At 40.4% G+C, this 27,105-nt stretch overlaps 1 protein-coding gene across 8 annotated transcripts in view; it reads right to left on the bottom strand.

The window, feature by feature from the left end:
* The window catches only part of LOC122552150 (pre-B-cell leukemia transcription factor 1-like), a 621,501-nt gene that overhangs the window by 242,508 nt on the left and 351,888 nt on the right, over nucleotides 1-27,105 (bottom strand). The window contains exon 1 of one of the 8 annotated variants that reach the window (XM_043694657.2): nucleotides 21,359-21,381. The exons of 6 other annotated variants lie outside the window; for them this stretch is intronic. In XM_043694657.2, the coding sequence (XP_043550592.1) occupies nucleotide 21,359 (1 nt within the window). In that variant the 5' untranslated portion in view covers nucleotides 21,360-21,381. Of the gene's footprint in view, nucleotides 1-19,193; nucleotides 19,292-21,358; nucleotides 21,382-27,105 lie in introns of those variants that run through there. One more of the 8 variants, XM_043694658.2, reaches the window with a different exon arrangement.

The raw sequence follows: 27,105 nt of genomic DNA, 5'->3' as shown, positions 1-27,105 counted from the left end.
CACTCCAGATCACAGCTCAACCAAATATATTGCCACTTCCTATTTGCCAAGCTATGCAAAATCAATCAAGTACTCCTCCACTTACCAACATTTGTCGGTGACTGGTTGCCTGCCAGTTTGAATGGCCAACTTGTCAGTCAGTCAGTCAGTCAGTCAATCTTTGTTTCAGTGTAGGGAATCACTCAAATGATGTCAGTGACCCTCTCGAGTTGATGATTCACAGGCTGTGGGAGCCTAAATTGCAGATTTCCCACAACCTTTTTCCAAACAGCTCTTGCAGTCAAGGCAGTGAAACAGTTAATATATATTTCTATTCCTTTTGCTGAGATATTCCTAATTTCGAGCTAAATCTTAAAACAGAAGAGTTTCAAGGAGACATACTCAGCCTACAATGCTGAGAAACTCCAAGTATTCCACCAGTCAGGCAGCTGATTAGCTGCAAGCAGACTTTCTGCCAGAATTATGGCCTCAGACCAGGACGTCCCAGTCAACAAGAACTGCTAGCTAATCAAAGGCCGACAGATCCAAAAACTAACAATATTATAACAGAGGCCATGGCTGCTGCCAGGACAACACTGCCTGAACTTCAAAGTGGTGGTGAGCTGCACCTGAAACTACTGATGTCCAAGTGTGCAGGTATACAGTGCTGTTAGGGAACGAGATATGGGATGGTGGCTGGCACAGATAGCAAGGATTCAGAAGCCATGATAGAGAGTTGGTCTCAGCAGTCACTCCCATTTCCTGAGGGGAGTTCTTTCCAAGAACTGTTCCTCATGATGTTGTGCGAATGTCCTTTCTGCAATATTACAGCACCTAATCACATTTTCATGAATACAACAGAATCCAAATAGTTATTTTTTGTAACTTGCTGGAATATGTATTTTTCCCTCAAGTTTTGTTTTTGTACCTTCCATTTTGTTGCACCACCATCTTGGCCTCCTCCAATGGTCCACAGCATTGCAGATACTAGCCATCAGCCAAAGCAATGCACTCCATATCAAGAAAATATTGGAGACACTGGATACAGCAAAGGCGACAGGCCTAGACAACATTCCAGTAATAGTACTAAAGACTTGTGCTCCAGAATTTCCCACTCCCCAAGCCAAGCTGTTCCAGTACAGTTACAACACCGGCATCTACCCAACAGTGGAAAATTGCTCAGTTATGTCTGGTGTTGAGAGTGTTGTGCTGGAAAAGCACAGCAGGTCAAGAAATATCCGGTAAGAGGAGAATTATGTTTTCGGGCATTAGCCCTTCATCTGGAAGTCCAGGTACGTCTGGTAAGTAAAAAGCAGGTCAAATGCAACCTGGTTAATTACTGTCCCAACAAACTAATCTCAAACATCAGTAAAATGATGGAAGGTGTCATCAACAGTGCTATCAAGTGGCACCTGCTCAACAATAAGCTGTTCAGTGATGCCCTATTTGGGTTCCACCAGGGCAACTCAGCTCCTGACCTCATTACAACCTTGGTTCAACAAAAGAGCTGAATTCCAGGGGTGAGAATGAGAGTGACACCCCTTGACAACAAGGCTGCATTTGACAGAATGTGGCATCAAGGAATCCTAGCAAAACAGGAATCAATGGGCATCAGCTGGCAAGATTTCCTGTGGTTGACATCACATCTATCACATAGGTTGCGTTTGATGGAAGTCAGAGTTGAAAAATGTGGTGCTGGAAAAACACAGCAGGCAAATCGACGTTTCGGGCATAAGCCCTTCTTCAGGAATGAGGCTGGTGTGCCAAGCGGGCTGAGATAAAGGGTAGGGGTGCTGGGAATACAATAGGTGGAAGGTGGTGAGGGTGAGGATGATAGTCCGGAGAGGTCGGGAAGATTGCAGGTCAAGAGGGCGGTGCTGACTCCGAGGGTTGGGACTGAGATAAGGTAGGGGGAGGGGAAAGGAGGAAGTTGGAGAAATCTCGTGTGGTTGGAGGTTTCCTAGGCAGAAGATGAGGCGCTCTTCCTGCAGGCGTCTTGTGGCCAGGTTCTGGTGATGGAGGCAGCCAAGGACCTACATGTCCTTGGCGGAGTGGGAGGGGGAGCTAAATTGTTCAGCCACAGGGCGGTTCGGTTGGTTGTGCGGGTGTCCCAGAGGTGTTCCCTGAAACATTCCGCAAGTAGATGGCCTGTCTCCCCAAATGTAGAGGAGACCACATCGGGTGCAGCGGATACAGTAAATGATGTGTGTGGAGGTGCAGGTGAATTTGCGACGGATATAGAAAGATCCATTGGGGCCTTGGAGGGAGGTGAGGGGGGAGGTGTGGGCGCAAGTTTTGCACTTCTTGCGGTTGCAGGGGAAGGTGCCGGGAGCAGAGGTTGGGTTGTGGGGGGGTGTGGACCTGACGAGGGAGTCGCGGAGGGAGTGGTCTCTCCTGAATGCTGATAGGGGTAGAGAGGGAAATACATCCCTAGTGGTGGGGTCTGTCTGGAGGTGGCGGAAATGACGGAGGATGATACGATGTATCCGGAGGTTGGTCGGGTAGAAGGTGAGGACCAGTGAGGTTCTGTCCTGGTGGCAATTGGAGGGGCGGAGTTCAAGGGCGGAGGTGCGAGAAGTGGAGGAGTTGCGGTGGAGAGCGTCGTCAACCACGTCGGAGGGGAAATTGCAGTCTTTGAAGGAGGCCATTTGAATTGTTCGGTAGTGGAATTGGTCCTCCTGGGAGCAGATGCAGCGGAGGCAGAGGAATTGGGAATACGGGATGGTGTTTTTACAGGGGGCAGGGTGGGAGGAGGTGTAATCTAGATAGTTGTGGGAGTCGGTCGGTTTGCAGTAAATGTCTGTTGAGTCGGTTGCCCGAGATAGAAATGGAGGGGTCTAGGAAGGGGAGGGAGGAGTCTGAGTCGGTCCAGATAAATTTGAGGTCAGGGTGGAAGGTGTCAGTAAAGTGGAACTGTTCAACCTCCTCGTGGGAGCATGAGGTAGCGCCAATACTATCATCGATGTACCGGAGGAAAAGGTGGGGGGTGGTACCAGTGTAGCTGCGGAAGGTGGACTGTTCCACATATCCGACGAAGAGGCAGGCATAGCTGGGGCCCATGGCTACTCCTTTGGTTTGGAGGAAGTGGGAGGATTGGAAGGAGAAGTTGTTACGAGTGAGGACCAGTTCAGTCAGTTGAAGGAGGGTGTCAGTGGAAGGGTACTGGTTGGGTCGGCGGGAGAGGAAGAAGCGGGGGGCTTGGAGGCCTTCGTGATGGGGGATGGAAGTGTATAGGGACTGGATGTCCATCGTGAAGATAAGCAAAAATCATGGAGGAGGTGGAGGACATGGGTGGTGTCCTGAATGTAGGTGGGGAGTTCTTGGACTAAGGGGGACAGGACAGTGTCGAGGTATGCAGAGTGAGTTCGGTGGGGCAGGAGCAGGAGCAGGCTGAGACAATGGGGTCAGCAGGGTTTGTGGATTTTGGGTAGGAGGTAGAAACGGGCGGTGCGGGGGTTGTGGGACTATGAGGTTGGAGGCAGTGGATGGGAGATCTTCATTGGATATGTGGAACAGTCCATCTTCCGCAGCTACACCGGCACCACCCCTCACCTTTTCCTCCGCTACATCGATGATTGTATTGGCGCTACCTCGTGCTCCCACGAGGAGGTTGAACAGTTCATCCACTTTACTAACACCTTCCACCCTGACCTTAAATTTACCTGGACTGTCTCAGATTCCTTCCTCCCCTTCCTAGACCTCTCCATTTCTATCTCGGGCGACTGACTCAACACAGACATTTCCTACAAATTGACCGACTCCCACAGCTACCTAGATTACATCTCCTCCCAACCTGCCCCCTGTAAAAACGCCATCCTATATTCCCAATTCCTCCGCATCTGCTCCCAGGAGGACCAATTCCACTACCGAACAACTCAAATGGCCTCCTTCTTCAAAGACCGCTATTTCCCCTCCGACATGGTCGACGACGCTCTCCACCGAAACTCCTCCACTTCCCGCACCTCCGCCCTTGAACCCCACCAGGACAGAACCCCACTGGTCCTCACCTTCCACCCCACCAACCTTCGGATACATTGTATCATCCTCTGTCATCTCCGCCACCTCCAGACAGACCCCACCACCAGGGATGTATTTCCCTCTCCACCCCTATCAGCATTCAGGAGAGACCACTCCCTCCGCGACTTCCTTGTCAGGTCCACACCCCCCCACCAACCCAACCTCCACTCCCAGCGTCTTCCCCTGCAACTGCAAGAAGTGCAAAACTTGTGCCCATATCTCCCCCCTCACCTCCCTCTAAGGCCCCAATGGATCCTTCTATATCCGCCGCAAATTCACCTGCACCTCCACACACATCATTTACTGTATCCGCTGCACCAGATGTGGTCTCCTCTGCATTGGGAAGACAGGCTGCCTACTTGCAGAACACCTCTGGGACACCGCACCAACCAACCCAACCGCCCTGTGGCTGAACAGTTTTAGCTCCCCCTCCCACTCCGCCAATGACATGAAGGTCCTTGGCCTCCTCCATCGCCAGACCCTGGCCAAACGATGCCTGGAGGAAGAGCGCCTCATCTTCTGCCTAGGAACCCTCCAACCACACGGGATAAATGTAGATTTTTCCAGCTTCCTCATTTCCCTTCCCCCCCCACCTTATCTTAGTCCCAACACTCGGATTCAGCACCGCCCTCTTGACCTGCAAACTTCTTCCCGACCTCTCCGCCCCATCACCCTCATCTCCTTCCATCTACCGTATTCCCAGCGCCCCTCTCCCAAATTCCCTCCCCCCTACCTTTTATCTCAGCCCGCTTGGCACACCAGCCTCATTCCTGAAGAAGGGCTTACGCCCGAAATGTCGATTCTCCTGCTCCTTGGATGCTGCCTGGCCCGCTGTGTTTTTCCAGCACCACATTTTTTCAACTCTGGTACTCCAGCATCTGCAGTCCTCACTTTCTCCTTTGTTGGAAGTCAGTCATCTCAGCTCCAGGACATCTCTGCAGGAGTTCCTCAGAATATTTTGTCCCTAGGCCCAACCATCTTCAGCTGCTTCATCAATGACCTTCCTTACATCATAAGGTCAGAAGTGGGGATGTTGGGTGATGATTGCACAATGTTCAGCACCCTTCACAATTCTCCAGATACTGAAGCAGTCAGTGTTCAAATTCAACAAGATCCGGACAATATCCAAGCTTTGACTGATACATTCATGCCACACAAATGCCAGGCAATCTAACCAGTGCCTCTTGACATCCAATGGTTTACCAATCACTGAATGTTCCACTATCAACATCCTAGGAGTTATCATTGATCAGAAATTCAATTGGATTCACCACATAAACACAGTGGCTACAAGAACAGGTCAGCAGTTAAGAATACTGTGGCAAGTAACTCATCTCCTGACCCCCCCCAAAGTTGGTCAGGAATGTGATTAGATTAGATTCCCTACAGTCCCTTCAGCCCAACAAGTCCACACCGACCCTCCGAAGAATAACCCACCCAGACCCATTTCCCTCTGACTAAAGCACCTAACACTATAAGCAATTTAGCACAGCCAATTCACCTGACCTGCACATCTTTGGACTGTGGGAGGAAACCGCAGCAGATGTGATGGAATATCCCCCACTTGCCTGGATAAGTGCACCTCACAACACAAGAAACTTGACACCATCCATAACATGCAACCCACTTGATTCACGCTATATCCACAAGCATCCATTTCCTCCACCACCATACACTGTCTAAAAGATGCACTGTGGAAATTCACCAAAGAACCTCAGGCAACACCTTCCAAACCCACAGCCTTCATCTGGAAGGAGAAAGGCAGTAGATATATGGGAACACCACCACCAAGTTCTCCTCCAAGCCACTCACTATCCTGACTTAGTAATATACTGCCGTTCCTTCACTGTGCTGGAACAAAATACCAGGTCAACCCATAGCAGGTGGACTGCAGCAGTTCAATAAGGCAATTCAGTGCTATCTTTTCAAGGGCAATTAGACACAGACAATAAATTATGGCCAGCTAACAATGGCCACATCCCACAAATTAGCAAAAAAAAACTCCACTTCACCTGAACCCACCCCTTAATCAAACTGTCATTCAGGTGTTGACTGATTACCTGTCACATTTCAATTCCAAATAAGAAAAAAAAGCAAAATTGTGGAGAATGGATATTTAGTGATAATATTCCCTATTTGGCTGTCTCCAATGGTAGGACTTAATTTCATTTCACCTAAAGAAATTAAAATGGACAGGTCTGGATCAAAAACATAAGAATTGTCTTGATTCATAGGAAAGCTTTGGTGATTGTAATGCAGTCAGTCAACCAGTTGGACCTCATGGAAAATGAGTTCACTGATTGGGGCTGTTAAGCTGGTCCAATTAGGGACCCTTTACTGACATGCAAAGAGAGTAAGTGTCAGAAATTCTGGCCCCTGAGGAGTAATTTCAGTACAATGAGAGTAAAGCATGATCCTGAAAAAATGTGTTCGCAACAGTCATCTTTGAGCTCTGGTAAGCATTTCTTACCTCATGCCTTTCTTTGGGAAGATTGACTTGTTCCACCCTGCCATCAAGGATTAGATCCAACATGTAGAAATAATGTTGTTTTTTTTCTGGGCAAACAACATTGTGGTAGATGATAAACAATAAGTAATTCTCCTGACAGCTTGTGGAGCTGCAGCTTCTTCTGTCATTAAGAGCCTAATTTTCCCCAAGACACCAGATACTAAAACCTCTGTAGAAATATTGACAGTTAAGGAATATCATGACTCCCACATCTGTCCAGGAGCTTAGGTAATTTCTTCAGCTGGCAAATTATTATGGAAAGGTCATACATAACTCAGCATCTATCCTGGCACGTTTTCATCAACTCCAGAAAAAGGGTCAGCTAAGAAAGACCAGGTATTGATATGCAATGCCTCCCTGTGCAGCATCATGGTGTTATTAGCTCAGAGATGGCCCAATGGAGAGGAGCGTCCAATACCTTATACATCCAGGACTTTGGTTAATGCAGGACATAAGTATGCCCAGATAGCAAAAGAAGAAATGGCAGTTATATGCAGAGTCAGATGCCAGAGTGCTAGCATCTCTGACATTCACCCTTTTTGTATGTTAGACAGGGCTCTCTGATTGGACCAGCTTATCAGCCCCAATCAGTGAACTCATATTCTATGAGGTCCAGCTGGTTGACCTCACTATAATCATTACAGATACATTAAACTAAATAGGTCTCCTAAGTGTGTTGCAAGGACTTTGGAAATGCTCTTTAAATATTATAGCTTTAAAACTTAGCATAAAAACAATAAATCATAGCTTGCAGTGCAAATTTTTTGTCTTTTAAATATGAAAAAATGTTTTATACATTTAATACTTACTACCACCATGCTTGACAATAGACAGCATTGAATCTTTTTTTCAGCAGCCTGCGTTTAATTCACATATATGAAATGAAGGTCTGATAAAAAAAAATTGCAATACAGTAAAAACTACCAATAGAATATAGAACAAATACAACTGCAAGTTTGAGATGCATTACAGCTACTTTACATTGGAGGTGTTTTCATATTTATGATGGCCACACCAAAAGCCTGCATAAACATAAAAAGCTGATGGGAAAAACAAGGACACATCAGCCTCGATGCAGACTGCAGTACCTCTACAGACCAATTCAGACATATTTATGAGTGCATTTACAAAGCATTCCGCTTCAAACTGTCTGAACTGAAATCCCCATGCAGACCAATATCAATTTGTATTGCTTCCTTTTGTGGTCACTGTAAGTCACCACACAGATTTGTAACATCCTATAGTGATAGATTACAAGAGGTTTTTTTTTCAGTTTTCATTATGATACAACAAAACATGAAACACTCTCATGCTGACATTGTTGAAATGGTTGCAGTTAACACAGAGGAAAATTGTGAAGATTGTGAGAGAGAAACACAGTATATCATGAAGAGTTGTCTGATATTGAGGTATGTTTCAAATGAAAAATAATCTTGTTTTAAAACACTATCATGTGTTCAATTTATGCCAATAAGATTCTGACAAAACTTATGAAAACCAGGCTTTGCAAGTCCAAGTAAAATTTCCTGTATCTGAGTTTTGTTAGTTAAATGGTTCATTTTTTTGTTAATTACACATCTATAATCAGACTTGAATAACATATGAAAATAGTTCAATTTGTAATAACACAGATGGTGGAACTGCTTTGAAAACTATAATTTTGATGTGTTCCAATATATGGTGTTTTAAATATTTGATAATAAAAGCATACACTGTCAAATCTGTTTCATCGGTGGCTTTGAGAGAAATATTTACCAAAACTGTCACAATCAGTATTCCTTCTAAGTCTCTGTGAATATATTTGGCCTGTCTATTCATCTGAATATGTAGTACCTTTACATTTATCTGAAGTCAGGCAATATATTTTGAATGGAACTAACTTATGTGCAGCTTCATGACCCAAGTTCCACCAAACCACAGACCAGTCAAATGTTTCTTCCAGACTCCCATTTTGGCGAACATTTTTAACAGTTCCTTCTCCTCCTCCAAGGAAACATCATAAAATTTAAATAATGCTTCCTTAAAAAAAGAGAATTTTACAGCTGTTTCAGTGGTGGTGAAGATAAGGGTTGACGTCAGCAATATTCAAAAGGAAGTGAATGGTCCTGATAACAGGTAGAATATGGAATTTGAAAGTCAGCTCTGGGTTGGACTGATTCGGGATGTGCCATGCAAACTAAGTCAACCACAATGAACAGCCAGCAGAGGTTAGAATCAGTGATAACTATGTAGAGGATTTGATAAGTGCAGAAAATGGTAGCTTTGGTTCTCTCCTTATTGAATATGAGGGATTTTTTTTCTATTTAGCAATATTAATTGTAATTTTTTTTTATAATTAGTTTTTCAAATATGTATGGTCACAAGTTTCTCAAACTATTCTACAGATGAATGCTCATTCACATATTTCATGAAATCAATATGTGATGGAATACCGTCATTCTGTAGATATTCATATAGACATGTCATGAGAATGCACATTCCCTTATCCAATTTCTGGAAGTTATTGAAAATTCAAAGTGTGTAGTGCTTGCAGGAGATATGCATAGCCAGCCTATCATCCATGCTGAGACCATTGCATGGGTACAACCTAGAGCTGACTTTCAAATTCCAGCTTGTTTGGTCTTGTGTTTTGTGGGATCAGGGATGGTCCAGTGCTGTGATGGTTGGGGATCAGTGTTCTGCTTGGAAGGTGAAAAGGTTGTGTCACTGAGAGGTTCATTTCAATATCATCTGTTTCAACTGAAGGCTTATATCTCTTGCTGAGCAGTCTGCTTCTATTACATCTTGAGAGCATTTGGACAAAATATTCCAAGAATGATGCTAAAATAGCTGAGGGTGAAGGGGAAAAGAACCTTAGTTGACTTGACATAAAATATAGCCAAATGCTAATCAGCAATCAACAAAGTGATGAGGATCTTGAACTCCTGAGGACAGGTATCACATTGCTAAGGACAATCAGACTTGTTACTGTGTCCAGTTTTGGTCAAAAACTATCAAGGGAGAAATTCAACAACAAGAGATGAGCAAAAAGTCAATCTTAGAGGTCAAAAGATCAAAGTGATCAATTAAAAGATTAAATTTACAACCTCGAATGAAGCTATCAGAAAAGCATAGGAGTAAATTATTGTAGATGCTAGAATTTGGACTGAAAACAAACAAAATGCTGGAAATCACAGCGTGTCAGGCAGCATGTGTGGAGCTGGCAGCTCTGATGAAGAGTGATCTAGACTGCTGTCTGTCCAGATATGCTGCTTGATCAATTGTGATTTCCAGCATTTTTTGTTTCCTATCAGAAAAGTGATCTTATAGGGAGATAGGTCAGGGCATAGGAAAATTTAATTTAACATGCTTTAGATTATAATTTTTAGATTTAGAAATAAAAGCTTCAACTGTAGACAATGGGGACATCAGGTTGAAAAACTAGTGAAAGACATTTTTATGTAAATGCAGCTTAGATAAACTTGGGTGGATTATATTTAAAAGATAATCTGTGTTTATCTTACAAATTCAGAGTTGTTGGTAAAACTGCAACAAATGAATGATCCATCTCTAACGCTTGTAATGAAGTCAGGGAGTTAGTTAGAGATTGTAAAATTCTATTATTGCTATGAATTATTCATGTGGGATGCATAATCAAAGAGCTATATGTAAAAGTAAAAGAATTTGTCTACATTGATTTGAACCAAACCTAAACATGCCATGTTGCTGCAGAGATATTGATTGAGGTCTTGGGTTTTGTGCGATCTTTCTGTTTCCTGGCAGAAGCAGACAGTTCAGTTTGGATTTTATGTGGGAAGAACAACTGGAATATTTGCGCTAGTTTGCAGCTAGTGGAAGAAATTTAAAGTATAGAATATGGGAGCAAATTACTGCAGATATTGGAATCTGTACTGAAAACAACAGATTCTGGAGATCACAATGGGTGGAGAAATGTTTTGAGCTAACTTTTGAATCTAGATGACCCTACATCAGAGCTGAAGTGAAGTGTGGAGGAGAGGGCAGCATTTAGGCTATAGTTTGTGGGGTTGTTGGGGTGTAGAATGGGGAGAAAGGATATTGATAGTTCAGATTAAATGGTTGGAATTTGAGAATGGCAGAACAATGGTGTGTCTAACTGCCAGACTTCCAAAAACAGACAGTCCCACTGCGGTGCGGGGACAGGAGACAGGACATGGTACCAGAGAATGTAACAACTAAAGCTAAACGAATGGGAAGAAATAGAAGTTGGTTCACAATTTGAAGATGTTGTACTCGATATTAATTTCCTCACAGAGCCTTCTGGCAGAAAGCAGTCAGTTTTAATAGTCAGCCTAGAAAGAACTTTGCAGATACTGTGGGAGCAGACTTAAGGGGATATGAAGTCTACGTATGTCCAAAGCCAGGACAAGGATCCTAAGAGTCTACAGTTCAAGGTCTTTAGACGAAGCAATCTTTCAGTTTTCTTTAAAGTCCTTGAGAAGGAGCTTGAATGCTAAGGAAAATTAAAGTAAATTCCAGAAAGGCTTTAGTTTTGGATTGGACCCAGGTAAAATGAATGAACTTTTACGATTTTGTTAAAATAAATTAACACTTAAGGGAAGTGGGTTTGAAGTTGGCAAGATCTTAAAATATAAGGTTAGTTATTAGGACTGAATGCATCAAATCCATCTTTGAGTGATGAAGATGAACAGGCAAAAGTATCACTGGGCATACATTCCATTTTACATTTACAGTCACTAACACTTGACAAAACGTATCAGCATCAAAATGCATCTTGTATAACAGTACTAGCTAGCATAGGGTCCTCAACCCAATTACAGAGACACAACCAAATGAATATCATTAGGCCCATTCAGACAAGCAGTTTGAAATTAATCAAGAATCACACACTTCAATCACCATAAATGATTATCTGAGGGTTTGGTTTAAGGCTGAAATGAAATTAATTTAAACGTAACCTAGAAGGTACCTTCTGTATTTCTAAAAACTGATTTTTGATATGCATCTGCCTTTTTAATGGTGTTTGAAGCCTTTCATTACATTTGAATTTAAACGAAAAGCTCTTGGCTTAGCGATATAGCTCATTACCCTCTGTGGGAAAGGTTATTAAGGAACTTAATTTGCCACTATTGTCAATTTTGCAAATACATTCACACCAAGAAAATGCGCTATGCTCTGGGAATATTCACCCACGCAAATCTACAACTATCAAAATCACTGCATGAAATATTGCATTTCACTGAAGAATAATGATGTAAAATATGTCACATAATTGCTTTGGTCAATTAATTGTACAGATACCAATTTGGGGTGGGACTTTTTGTGTGTGTAAAGAAAACCTTCTTTGTGAATTTAATTATGCCCACATCTTAACAGCAGGAGCATTACATGCTTGACATGATGTTTTAGCTGCCTATCTTAGTGGAGTGTTTTAAACATGGGGGTGTAATTCAGCTGCAATTAGAAAACGTGTGGAGAAAGTATATGGGAGCTATGCCATGCTGGCAGAAATGTTCAACATAGTTAGTATACAGCAGCCTTCCTCCATGCCACAAACTACATCACTCCCAGCTGCAGCTTAATTTTCTGTGACTTGTCTAATTACTGTAATTAAACATTAATTGCCATTAATTATTCACACATAAGCTAGTCGCAAGTCAAGTGGTAAAAGCCAGATGAAATCTGTCGTACAACTTACATATGAACACTGTACACTATTCAATGTTGGCAGGTCACTGGGTTTGCCCATGACAAAACATAAGCTGAGACCCCTAAAATTCCCGGGACCTAGTCTTGGCACTACATCCACAGTCACAGTCAGACAGGGCATAGGGCCACAATCACTCGCAGCTCTTCCAAATTCTGTCTTCACTATCTATTAAGCCCAAATCAACAGCCTTAGAAAGTCCCTTGAAAATTCAGGGGCAATAATGAATAATAAAGCATAAAATAGAAATTCTACCGATGAATAGTTGGGAGGTACATTCATTATACATGATATTTTATTTTATAAAGTTCTAATGCCTTGTCAAATCCTTAGACAAAAGTACCCTAATTCACTCAGACATTTTCTAATTCATTCCCGATTACAAAAATGATGTTCAATGTGTCACAATGACAGGAAACACACCTAGAGAGAGAGAAATATTCTGCATCTCAACACGTGCTCTAAACTGCCATACACAGAATTAATGAAGAACAGTTCTTCATCAAAATCCTTGTAGGAAGTAATGAGTGCAAGGTGAAACCTTTTGCAAAACATGATTTTGGCATTAGATGGAGCACTAACATAACAGACAGCATATTGTCAACTTATGCTTGTATTGTACCTGCCTAGATGTACTTTAAGAAGTCAGAAACCTAACTGACTTAGTGCTGCTTCTGCAGCTAAAAACAGTAAATGCTTGAACACCTGGCAGGTCAGAACTGACATTTCAAATGGAAGATTTTTTCTTGGTTCAAATCAAATCTCTTTCTAAATGTTTAGCTTTCAAACAAAATCCAACTACAAATCCTGTGTATCAGGGTAATTAATGCAAGCTCTTGAAATTTTACTATAGTTTACCTTGTGTTCTTCATTTCAATTTAATCAGCTATTTTATACACCACAACTTCAAATAAGAGTACTTAAATTTAACTGCACCCTCAAGAATAAAAGGTCTGATGTCAGTTTTATAGACATGAACATTATTACTACAAGCAGGCCACTGAAATGCCCAAAACCAGTCATGCAGCTATTTGTGGGAACCTGAAGCATATCCTGAATGGTACTGTATTTATAAAAGTTGCCAGGGATTCTTCTGTCTGAAAATTCACTTCTGCACACTGAGGCACATGATATGCCACAAATGCCAAGTTTATGAGAGACACTCTTTCCTTAATGTAGCAGAGCTCTGAAAATGTTGTTCATTGGACAATGTGTCAGATTCATATGGAATAATCACTGAACTGCTAAACAGGATGATAGTAAGTCCATGATCAAGTTCTCAAACCTGCAAATTCAGTTTTTGCTGAACAAATGAAGCACTGAAATTATTAGTTGAACTGAAATAACTATCCCATATATTAAGTTCAGCAATAATTACTATGAAGATCTTGCCAAAGTTGACAAATTCTTGCACAATGAGCCAGGACTATTGCCACATATATAAAATACCATAGAAAGTACAGGCTGAGAGGTTTGTAGAATGTGGCTGGAACAAATGGCTGATTTACTACAGATGCAGCTAGTGTTCTTGGACAGAATGGCATAAGTAATTCTACAATGTATTACATTAATTTCAGTGTGCTGAATTATAAATTGAAATATTTTGTCTCGAGATGTGGGGTTTCAAGACTCAGGCAATATCTCGTGATTGTGAAGTAGTAGTTAAACAAACAACAGAACAGAATGCACAGTATGTCTACAAATATATCATTGTGTTTGATTAAATGGCTGTGCTAGAACACAACATCAAATTACATTTTAGACAGATTTGAGTTTGTATGTGATGAAAGGCTGTATTTTATGTAAACATTTATATAAAAGAGAGAACATTGTGCTATTATAATAAATTCCATGAAATATTGAATGTGCAAGAATACATCAAGTTTCACGTAAGCACTGTAGAATAAAGCATCAACTTCAGCTTGCATAAAAGGAATGTGCTACTCCCTACAAGTTAAAAGAGCAGCACTGAGTAATAAAAAAAAACTGTCTGCTTAGTTTCTAATGCAATCCAAATCCAAGAATCATTAGAGAAAAGACTGTAACACATTTGAACCAGTTTGAGGAAGGGTCACCAGACCCAAAACGTTAACTTTGATTTCTCTTCACAGATGTTGCCAGACCTGCTGAGCTTTTCCAGCAACTTCTGTTTTTGTTCCTATGTAAAGGATGTGCAGAATGGTTAGACTGTCAACATGCTACTGGCTTTTGTTCAATGGGTTGAACCATACAGATAAGGAGTCCCAAATTCAACCTCTGCACAATGGCAATTTTTTTTACAAAAGAGATTGTTGAGGTGTTATTATAGGCCTTGGTCAGTAAAGAGGAAAAACAGCCAGTGCTGTGCTTGAGGTCAACTTTAGGAAATGACAGCCAAATGATCAAATATTCTCCAACATTAATCATCAAGGAGTATGTGAACAATAAGGCAAAGTACCATATGAGATATCACCTGCAAAAAAATCAATGTCTTAGGGAGAAGGGATTGGAAAATTGTTGGGAAAGAGAGGGTCTATTTAAAGTTTCTCTGTAATAGTATTCACTGGAGTATGATGATTGGCATGTATAGAAAACACAGACATTGCCATTGATATATAATGCTGGTTGAGTACAATAAAGGAGAGAAATCATGATATTGCAATCTCTTCATGTTTTTATGGCAGTTCTCATAATATGACAGTGCCATAAGTAGAAACACCAATGCATATTCATCTAATGTTGCTTAGCAGGATATAACTCTATTTGCATATTGTAAAGTTTGTTGTTATATTTGCTCCAGGAACAAGCTTGCAAAGGGTTGTTGCTATAAATGATTTGTGGAGCCACGCCCATGGCCAGGGTGAACCAAAGTGTTGCACACAATCCATATTGTTAGAATATCAATAACAAATGTTGTTTGATTTAGAATGTATCTCATGGTTTTAAGCAGTGTTTTAACACAAGGGCACATGGAAGAGGTGAAGAAATGTAACCCAGCATATAGTAAATCAGCACTTTCTAAGTCAATGTGTTACAACCCTGTCATAATTTTTGTTTTTAGTAGTACAAAACATTCTACACCATTAAACTTTGAAAGTGGTACAGTCTGGAGGAAACAGCAATATGAATGTATTGGCAGCGTAATATGTCAGAGTTCAAGTGCTTTAGATGGGGCAGAGGTGGAGCAAAAAGAGAAGGGGGGTGTTACATTTTTGATTAAGGGGAGTAGCACATCATTGGTCAGAGATTAAATAACTGAGGGATCATCAAGTGAGGCTTTATGGGTGGACCTAAGAAATAAGATGGGGACGGTGATGTTATTGGGGTTGTACTAGAGGCCTCCAAATTGTCAATGGGAATTACATGAACAGATATGTAGGGAGATTGGGGAGACTTGCAGGAGCAATAGGCTTGTCAAAGTAGGGGATTTTGATTTTCCTAACATAGACTGAGACTGTCATTGCGTTAAGGACTTAGATGGGGTGGAATTTGTTATGTTCAGGAAAGTTTCCTTAAGCAGTATATAGAGGGTTCTATTCAGTAGGGGGCAAACTCGACCTATTCTTGGGAAATAGGGCAGGATAGGTGACTGAGGTGACAGTGCGGGAGTACTTTGGGACCAGTGACTATAGCTCTATTAATTTTAAAATAGTTATGGAGAGCGACAAAACTGGTCTACAGGCTCAAGTTCTAAACTGGGGCAAGGCGAATTTTGGTGGAATTTTTGACAGGAGCTTGCAGAGATTGATTGGAGTAGTTTGTTTGCAGACAAAGGGAGATCCAACAGATGGGAGGCCTTTTAAAATATGATAATTAGAGTTCAAGGCCTATGTGTTCCTGTGAAGGTGAAGGACAAGGTTGGTAGGAGTAGGGAACCCTGGATGACAAGAGATCTTGAGGCTTTGACCAGAAAAAAGGAGGCATGGCTCAGGTTTAGGCAGCTGGGATCAAGGGAATCCCTGGAGGTATGTAGGGGATACCGAAGTTTACTGAAAAAGGAAATCAGGAGGGTGATTCTTTAAGTATATTAAAGGAAAAAGAATATCTGGTGAAGAGCTCCTATCCAAAACGTTGATTTTCTTGCTCCTCAGATGCTGCCTGACCTGCTGTGCATTTCCAGCACCACTCTAATCTTGACTCTTTTTGGAATACTTCTCCCCTTTATCTAACAATGACATGCTCAATTGTACAGGTATTAAAATCATAATGATCTCACACACACACTCTTGCTTGTCAAGAGCAGACTAATTGTTTACAAAGGCATGAATAGAATATGTTAAGTCTCAGAAGTAATATTCTTGGCTAAGATGTATTGATTTACGAAATAAGACTGCATTTCATTCATACAATTTTCTAAATGATCTCAGTTGAGCCATGAGTGGTGAAGTCTGACAGGGTGTGAATGAAAAGCTACAACAGAAATACTGGACTTGTATAGTGTTCCCTAATGACAGAGGTAGAAGAGAAGAACTGGCCTGTAAGTAGTTTGCAGTGGCTATTTGAACAAAATAAGAAATGGAGGCATGGAGATTACAAACTGGGGTGGCAGGGTGGCTCAGTGATTAACACTGTTGCCTCACAGCGTCAGGGAACCCGGGTTTGATTCCAGCCTCAGGTGACTGTGTGGAGTCTGCACATTCTCCTCATGTCTGTGTGGGTTTCCTCCCACAGTCCAAAGATGGGCAGGTCAGGTGAATTGGATATGCTAAATTGCCCACAGTGTTAGGTGCATTAGTCAGAGGGAAATGGGTTAGGGTGGGCTATTCTTTGGTGAGTCGGTGTGGACTTGTTGGGCCGAGGGGCCTGTTTCCACACTGTAGGGATTCTAATAAGATGCTTGCCCCCTAGTTTGAAGGATTGTACATGTCATGTGAAAGGTGGTGAATGACCTAAAATAACAGGCATAATAAATAAATTAAGAGATAGAGCACAAGAACATTGGCTAAGAATCTGTGATTTCTATAATTCTTTAATGGGAGTGTTAAATGCTGTTATATTCAAATCTATCTGGAAAATATCAGGAACACTTGTTAAAAAAATGTTTGGACTAGTTTATTTCCTCTTCACTCTCCCTTTACTATATTTTACACTCTTCACAGCTTAGTTTCTGTTAAACTATTTCTTAATTTTTAATACTTGAATATTGAGGAATTTAACAAGTCTGCTTAAAGACATGAAGTAATACCTTTAATGCAGTCAGTGTAATGATGAGGATGACATACACAGGATGAAGTGGGCATGCCTGTAGATAATTATATAGAGAATGGCTGGTGAATCGTCACTCACTATTTCCATTATAGCAATTCATCTCTCTAGAAGCATTTCCATGCCCAGAGCTGAAACAGAAGGAAGTCTCAGTAGCTCAGAGCAGTGGGGGAGGATAACGGGGGAAAAACACATACCAAGCTTTAAGCATGAATCCTGAAAGGCGTGTGCCAAAATTTTCTAAAGTGTTCATGCGAACCTGGTCTGTGCAACTGAAATTAGTATCAATATTAACCCCAGCGTTAGGACTGTTTTGATAGGGAAGTCACATCTAACCTTTTAAAAAATGCATGCATACAGTTGGTATCAAATCAATATAAATAATAAGACAGATTTTAAGAAGCACTACATTTTCTATCAACTACTCTAACGTCTAGGTAGAAAATTAATGAATGCAACAGCAAGCTTAACATTTACGATGGTGACATTGTCACAAGTCCAAAGGTTAAATGTAGTCAGCCTATAAGGCCTGCACTATGATTCTAGTTGTGAAATGCAGTGACAAGGCAATTTTATTGGCGAAACTGACAGACTAACAGACATACCCCATCAAACTATACAAAAATGCTGATCCTTCTAATTTACCAGTTGTGCATTTTTGCCAATTCTTACATCTAGCCATGTGTAATTTTGTTGCTAATTTCATTCAATACTGTCAGGCAGATGGGCATTAAGGAAAATAACAGTCAGCTGCCACAAACAATTACTGTGGTATGGACACAGCTTTAGAAAAGTCTTATTTGAAAAATGCAACATAAAATACCATTATGTTCAAATTTCTTCACATTATATTTAAACATTCTTTTAAAACTCACCTTGTAAATTATTTAAATCATACAAGCCAAGGAAAAACAAGATGAAAAGAGGAAGATTGAGCACAAAGAAAAATGAAACAAAGAAAGCAAGAGAGGGCAAGGAAGAGGACTGATTCTGTTGTTTGACTAAAGCCTAAAAAGGGAATTGACTGTGAAAATTAATTGGTAACATTATTTCATAGGTAATGTGGGCAACTTTTAAAATAGTTGGTAAAATCTTACAATGGTGCACTGATGTATTGATTTACGAAATAAGACTGCATTTCATTCATACAATTTTCTAAATGATCTCAGTTGAGCCATGAGTGGTGAAGTCTGACAGGGTGTGAATGAAGAGCTACAACAGAAATACTGGACTTGTATAGTGTTCCCTAATGACAGAGGTAGAAGAGAAGGACTGGCCTGTAAGTAGTTTGCAGTGGCTATTTGAACAAAATAAGAAATGGAGGCATGGAGATTACAAACTGGGGTGGCAGGGTGGCTCAGTGATTAGCACTGTTGCCTCACAGCGTCAGGGAACCCGGGTTTGATTCCAGCCTCAGGTGACTGTGTGGAGTCTGCACATTCTCCTCATGTCTGTGTGGGTTTCCTCCCACAGTCCAAAGATGGGCAGGTCAGGTGAATTGGATATGCTAAATTGCCCACAGTGTTAGGTGCATTATTCAGAGAGAAATGGGTCAGGGTGGGCTACTCTTTGGTGAGTCGGTGTGGACTTGTTGGGCCGAGGGGCCTGTTTCCACACTGTAGGGAATCTAATAAGATGCTTGCCCCCTAGTTTGAAGGATTGTACATGTCATGTGAAAGGTGGTGAATGACCTAAAATAACAGGCATAATAAATAAATTAAGAGATAGAGCACAAGAACATTAACTAGAACAAGGATATAAATTCTGTGACTATAACAGCAGGTCAGTAGTTTAGGTATTCTGTACTGAATAACTCACCTTCCAACTCTCAAAGGTTGTCCAGTATTGTGAGGCAGCACTGTGAAAGCTAGTACTTCTAAATAAACCTGTTGGACTATAATCTGGTGTTGAGTGATTTTTAACTGCTTTTAAAATCACAGCTTGTATTATCTATCTAAGAGAAAGCAAGAAGAAACTGCTTTAGAATTTTTTTTTAAAATGAAAAGGAAGCAGCAGAATCAAAATAAATATGTGAACTGATGATATCTTATAAGAACCAGTAAGAAGTTCTCTATTCCAGATTGTATAACCTTTCCAAAAAGAAGCTCTCAAATGGTAAGACTGCACACTCTAGAGCTGACAGTAGCCACAAGTGAATAATGACTCTCGTCACACAACTAAGGGGTACACTCTGTTTCATGGTCTGGGATGTGCTGACATCTTCACCAAATAATTTAAGTAATAAACGACAGTGCCTGGGGAATGTACAATGAAATTGCCTACAGAACAGAACTTCAGTAGATCAACAGCATGGTGAATCAGTTTATCTATCACCTTCTTAAGGTGTTTCTTTCACATATATTGTAGTGTCAGAAACTGCTACATTAACCACTTGTCATTGATATGTATCGATAATTTGTGTATTATCAGGCATCTCTTATTGTGCATAATTCAACATTTTGTTGAGAACTGTAATGTAAGAATTTCCAGATAAAAAAGATAACTACAGGAATACCAGCAAAATACTAAATGCCAATACACAGAAGATACAAAATTTCAGTACAGAAGGAGGCTATTTGGCCTATCATTTTCTCGGTAATAACTGGAAACTGATTATCCCTTCTCATTGACTCACCAACCGCAGGGAATAATCCTTCCCTATGTAGTTCAGCAAACTAAAATATCATTCAAGTTTTGTTCCACTCTACATGTCTAGAAGTAACGGAGAGAAACATTTAAACAAAGCTGAAATTCTCCACACAAGTTCCCAATTCTGCTTAGCCTATAGCGGAAGTGACCAAGCAGAATTCAGATTGTCCCGAGACCTTACATTTATAAGTAAATCCAGGGCAGCTCCCAAAACACTACTACTTAATCTTTTAGTTTACTGGGTGAATAGAAAAAAAATTAAATCGAGATACAATAGGTTTTTTTCAAATACATTTATACAGTAACCTTAGGATGGTCAGGACAAAGTAAGATCCCCTGGAGCCCAGTGAATGTGCAAGTTTGACCTCAGTTTCACAATCCACTCACAATTCAGTCACATATGGGTTATGAGGTCAGGACTATCAGTAATTATATTTTGTATTGAAATTAGTACCTAGGGGATATCCTTTATATATTTATTGTAAATCTCAGATGTAAGAATTACTTGACTCCCAATAAATCATCATTTCACTAGTTAAGTTGGCTTAGAAAACATCAAGTTCATAAATCAAAACAATTTCCTGTCTTACTCCTTTTAAACAAAAGTCAGCATCGCTGAATATGTCTTTTTACATAGCCTACAGCTCCACAATGTCATAATCCAATACAAAACAGACTTTTGGATCACATTAAAGATCAACACAGGCTTGAGTTTTGGACCTATCATTTCATTACTCTATAACCTAGCTGCATCTGCCCAATGAAACATAGCTGACGATAGTAATCATGATTAAACGGATGATGTGGAGCACAGCCAAATGAAGCATAGAGAAGCTTGGGGCACTGTTGCCAAACAATTCCTGGGGGATGGTGCAAACGACCACCAGGATGACGAGTAAAAATGTATATGAGATGCTTCAAGCTTAGCCTGCCTGACTGAGGAGCCATCATCACTGATTCATTAATTGACATCCACTTTCGTTTTCATTTGGGACGCCCGGTTTTCCTTTTTTTTTGTGCAGCCTGTCATTGCGCTTTACAAGGGGTCATTCTGATGTGGTACTCACAGGTCTCCTGCTGAGGCTGTGGTTAGGAAAGTGGTGTTAATTGGTCTGTGCAAATCTCAACTGATTTCATACACGATTCACCCAATAAAAAGCAGTCATAAAATTCAAATGATAATTAAAAGCACACTGATATCAACTGTAAATCACAGCTCCAACTAGCAGTTTCTGTTCATTAGCTGACTTCTATAATGTCTAATGTAGCACAGTGACGACCAAAACCAGCACTTTAAAAGTAGAGAAGTGATTAAATGGTAGATTAATACTTACTACAGTAATCTGTTCTTTAAAAAATGGATTTCCTATTCTGTATATGCTGTCAAATTCATGGTGGCATGAAAATGTAGTTATTTACAGCACACACTGTCTATAGCGACGGACTGAAAGCTGAGGAAAAATGAAGATACTTTTCATTTGTTTTTCAATGCACAGCAGAATTAAGATACTGAGATCAGTATAATTTCAGTGATTTTCATAGCTTTAAGATTTTCTAAGTCCTGCAAAAAGAAAAGGAGGGAGGGAGAAGAAACAAATATAAATTATCTCCCCAGTGTGAATATCCAGTGTATTTGACAATGCTATGAATAATATTCTTTTTAATGCAACTTGCATACACTACATCACAATCTGCCAGATTACACAACACCAACTATCTTGATCAGGGAGAATTGATCTTCATAATCTATCATTTATCTTCTAATAAACTACTTCAATTTATATATCTTGAGAATCTGATGCCAGCCATAAAATATTTTTCCCATTTTTCCCATTGGTTATAGTTTTTCATAAAATTGGCAAAGTAATTAATAAACCACTCATGCAGTCAGATAGAATACTAAATAAATTTGTTGTTATTCATAGTTCTCTACTTTGCATAATTTATTCAACAACAGAGCTGAGATGACATTCATAGTTCACTCAGTTCCCAACACACTTCGGTCAATGTTCTGTATACAGTGCATTTTAATAACCGTTCTCACAGCTATTTGCATTCTCTCTCTTGGCTCATTAATGTGAAAATATCAATACATTTCAGAACTACTGGGTCAAGGTAAAGATACCGAATTGGATTGTTTCCATTATAACAATAAGCGTTAAGCCCACAATCCAGCACTAATCAAATTTATTTCCTGCAGCAGCCATACATACCACTTCTCAAAATGAATCAGAGAGAATGACAGCTTATAAGTCGTCAGAAATTTCATCACATAATGCCCAATATATTCAGCTGCTAAAGAACAAATGAATAGAACTTGGACTTCCTTTAAACCCACAAGATGGGAACTCTCCTGTCTTCCTCGGCTTAGTTATAAGCCAGCCAGTTTTCTATTTTACGCTATCTTAGTCCAAATCATGATAAAAATGATACTGAGTGCCACAGTCAGTAACATTTTCTGAACACAATGTTTATACTCAGGAGTTTCAACTTCAGCAGAAACGGAAATTAATGACGGGGAAATTGGTTGAGATGTGTAAGGCATTATCACTTTATGGGAATTCTTATGGGATATGTTGCTGGCTAAACTAGCATTCATCCAAATTGCTGTGGATCTGAAGTCATATAGAGGTCGGATCAAGTAAGGATGGCAGATTTGTTTTCTAAAGAACATTAGTGAACCAACTTTTATGATAACTTACAGTGGTGACATTAGACTAGCTTTTTATTCCAGATTTTTACTGAATTCAAAATTCACCATTTACTCATGGTGAGATTTAAACCCGTCTTCAGAAGATAAAACTGGGAGTCTGGATTATTAGCCCAGTATTATTACCGCATGATGAAATGAATGTCATTTAAGATTGTCTAAGTCCTGCAAAAAGAAAAGGAGGGAGGGAGAAGAAACAAATATAAATTATCTCCCCAGTGTGAATATCCAGTGTATCATCTCCTGTCCTACCAGACGTCCAAACATCCTGGACCATTGCTACATAACCATTAAAGAAGTCTACCGCTCCATTTCTAATCTAATGTAATCTAATCTAATCTAATGTATTTCCCATCTGCATTTTGGTAAAGCAGACCATAAGGCTGTGCCCCTTCTCCCGAATTACAAGCAGAAACTGAAACATGATGATCCGGTAAGAAAATCGTACAATATTGGTATGAAGTAACAGACAAGCTCCTACGTCACCACTTGGAGTCACTGGACTGGTCCATATTCAAGAACTAAGCAGCCAACCTAAATGAGTATGCCACTACTGTCACAGACTTCAGGAGTAAGTGTGTAGAGGATTGCATTCCAAAGAAGTTAATCTAAATGATTCCCAACCTAAAAACATGGATGAACCGAAAGATCCACTCCCTACAGAAGTCCAGGTCAAAGATGTTCACGTCAGTGACCCTTGATTTACGCAGGAAATCTAAGTATGGTCTTTGCAAAGACATCAGGGACACCAAGAGACAATACCAGCCTAAGCTAGAGTCCCAGTCTCACCACATGAACACACATCTGACACGATATAATGGGCTACAAAGTGAAGTCGAGTAGAATTGCTGATAACAATGTATCCCTCCCTGATGAACTCTATGCATTCAATGGTCAGTTTGAACAGACAGTGAGTGAAATGATTTCACCTGCCCCGACAGCCTTGGGTGCACCTGTACCTACAGTCACTGCCATGCTGTGCACTCACATCCTGCGTGGATCAACTGGCAGAAGTACTTGCAGACATCTTTAAGCTCCCCTTATGATGTGAGGTTCCCACCTGCTTCAAAAAGGCCACTATCATCCCAGTGCCAAAGAAAAATCAGCGAATGTGCCTTAATAAGTACCACCCAGTGCCTCTGATTTCCATCATTATGAAATGCTTCAAGAGATTAGTAATGGCACACAAAGTACAGGAAAGAGGCATTGTGAAAGAAAACAGTCTCCCCCTCAATGTCAGCAAAACGTAAAAGTGGTCATTGACATTAGGAAGCAGAGTGGAGGACACCCCTGTCTATATCAATGGTGCTGAAGTGCAGCTGATTGAGAAATTCAGATTCTTGGGAGTAAATATCACCAACAATCTATCCTGGTCCATCCATATCAATGAAGTCAAGAAAAGTACATCAACGCCTCTACTTCCTCTGATGGCTAAGGAAATTTGGCATGTCCACAATGACCCTTACCAATTTTTATAGATGCACCACAGAAAGCGTCCTCTCCAGATGCATCATAGCTCAAAATGGCAACTGCTCCACCCAAGACCACAAGCAATTACAGAGACTTGTGACGCAGCCCAGTTCATCATGAAAACCAGCCTTCCTCTCACTGACTCCATCTACACTTCCCACTGCCTCAAGAAAGCAGTCAATATAATCAAGAACTCCTCCATCACAATTATACTCCTTTCCACTTTCTTCCATTGGGCAAAAGATACAAAAGTTTGGAAACATGTACCAACAGATTCCAGAACATTTCCTCCCCACTATTATCAAACTTATGAACCAATGTCTCATATACTGGAATTGATCTTTCTCTGCACTTTCTCTGTCGCTGTAACACGACATTCTGCATCCTGTTCTATTACTCTGATGCACTTGCTAAAGATTTATTTGTCTGGTTAGCATACAAACAATACTTTTCACAGTATTTTGATACATCACAATAACAATACCAAATTAAAACTTTGCCACCATCGCCCCTCTCATCATGTCTCATGATTTGTAAGAGGTGGGTGATTTATTGAAAGCTTTGCCCTATGTATTTCATTGATGATATTTTACTTCCTTTAACACATTCCAGTGAGTTGCAGAGCAGCTAACATAAAACTGGAATAAATAAGAACTTGAGATGGGATACCAATCAAGTAAAAAAACCCAAAAAACTTTGGACCTATGAAAGCAACAGATCCTGAATGATTTGTCTAGGGACCCTAACTGTATACGAAAGGCGGCAAATCGAGAAATCAATAAAACACTTATTTAAAAATAAGGAGAAAACCAACCAGCATCAACCTGAGACACTAAGATGGACAATAAATATTGTCTTGCCAGTATTGCCCATAAAGGACACATTAAAACATTTGCCTGGAGTTCTAACCCTAAAACTTAAGATAGACCTTGTTATCTATGCATGTTGCTCATGTCATTTCTCAAGATGCAAAGATATATTTTTGTCCTATTCTTTGCAATTATAACAGTAAAAAGTGATTTTATGTAAGAACAGTGGGGTGAATTATTTGTTTTGCATGGTAAATCCTGGAAGCCCTCTTAAAAGTTTTGATTGTACACTAACTTTACAGAACTTTGCTCTTAGGTTTTTAATTTAAGCAAATATCCTCAGCATTAAAATATGAATGTTTTGAAGGTAATTTCTTGAAATGTTTATGAATTGCAATTAAACCAGCTGTTCAGAAAAGGATGAAATTAAATACCACCAATGCTGGAAATTTAAAATAAAAATTTTAAAAATTTGAAAATATTCAGACGCCTGGCAGCATTTGTGAAGAGAGAAGCAAAGCTAATCAGTGATCTTTCATTAGAAGAATGGTTGGAAATCCTGCCTTTCCACCAATTCGGCCTTGAACCTTCAGGTGACCATTCTCCAAGGCGGACTTCGGAACAGGCAACAACACAAAATGGCTGAGTAGAGGCTGATAGCCAAGTTCGAACGGTACGCATGGAGACGGCCTCAACCGGGACCTTGGGTTCATGTCGCACTACAGATGACCCACTGCACTATACACTCTCATTCACGTACACACACTCCTACAAACCCATGCAGATCCTCTCTCATACACTCACACATACATCCCCCACACTCAGACCCCAACACACACCCTCTCATAGACTTATACCCCATTACAGTCACACTCTCACACCTCCACACACACACACACCCGCATACACACACTCACTTGGTGTCGCCTGCACACAGACAGACAGACAGACACACACACACACACACGTTTGTAGGGAGAATTTGTAGAATTACATCTTATTTTGCTCAAAACCTGCATACATCCACGTAAAATTCTGTAAATCCCACTTTAGAAAATGAATCAGTTCGACCTAACATTGGGACACAGACAGACTTTACCTTCACACCTTCAATGCACTATCTGAGCTGAGATGGCACCTCTTATTAAGGCTATCTTGAGAACGTAACTTTAAAAATGTTATAAAGGAACCAAAACTAACATGATCATGTTAAAAGATGAAAAACTCAAGCTAAATTTGTTTAATATTACATTCCATGACACTGCAATCTTGTTGCTATAAATTCTGCGTTGTCTAATTCTATTCCACAACCACCTGATGAAGAAGCAGCGCTTCAAAAGCTAGTGCCTTCAAATAAACTAATTGGACTATAACCTGGTGTTGTGTGATTTTTAACTTCAAGAATCAGGATTGGGTTGGTCTTGTCCTTTTTAAGAGGAATTTAGACAGACACATGAACAGTTAAGGAATAGAGGGATGTGCAAGCAGATGGGATCAATTTAGAATGGCATCGTGGTCGGGATTGACTTGGGGGCCTAAACAGCTTGTTCCTGTGCTGTTCAATAAATTATTATGTTCAATAACATATGATTAATTGAAGAATGAAACTAACCTGGAAATACACTTCTGAATACATAAATAATCATTGAAACAAAAGTAACATATTTAGAATTTTTTAATATAATCTGTAATATTAGAAAATTTACAAATGGACACTAGGATTATCGAACACCCATGTCATGTTAATACCATCGTATTTAGGTGACATGCTTTAACATTTAAAATGATCCATGTTAAATACTTATACTGAGCTTGCTTTCCGTTCAGGGATCTATTGGCTTGTATGCCATGTATGTACACCCACAGGATTGCATGACTTTGATCCAGTACTAGTGATAGCTGACATAGTTCGAAGTCATGTTGGTTTATGTCTAGGAGACATATTTACTCAGCGAGTCGTGTCTTTACTCAGTGAGTCGTGAGTTCATGGAATGCCCTGCCAGTAGCAGTGGTGAACTCTCCCTCATTATGGGCATTTAAGCAGGCATTGGATAGGCATATGGAGGATAGTGGGCTAGTGTAGGTTAGGTGG

Source organism: Chiloscyllium plagiosum, unplaced genomic scaffold, assembly GCF_037043375.1.
Source record: "Chiloscyllium plagiosum isolate Xiang-an unplaced genomic scaffold, Cpla_swu_hap1 HiC_scaffold_45, whole genome shotgun sequence".
Lineage (NCBI taxonomy): Eukaryota > Metazoa > Chordata > Chondrichthyes > Orectolobiformes > Hemiscylliidae > Chiloscyllium > Chiloscyllium plagiosum.
Note: the sequence above shows the minus strand (reverse complement) of the source record. Positions and strands in the feature narration are given on the sequence as shown.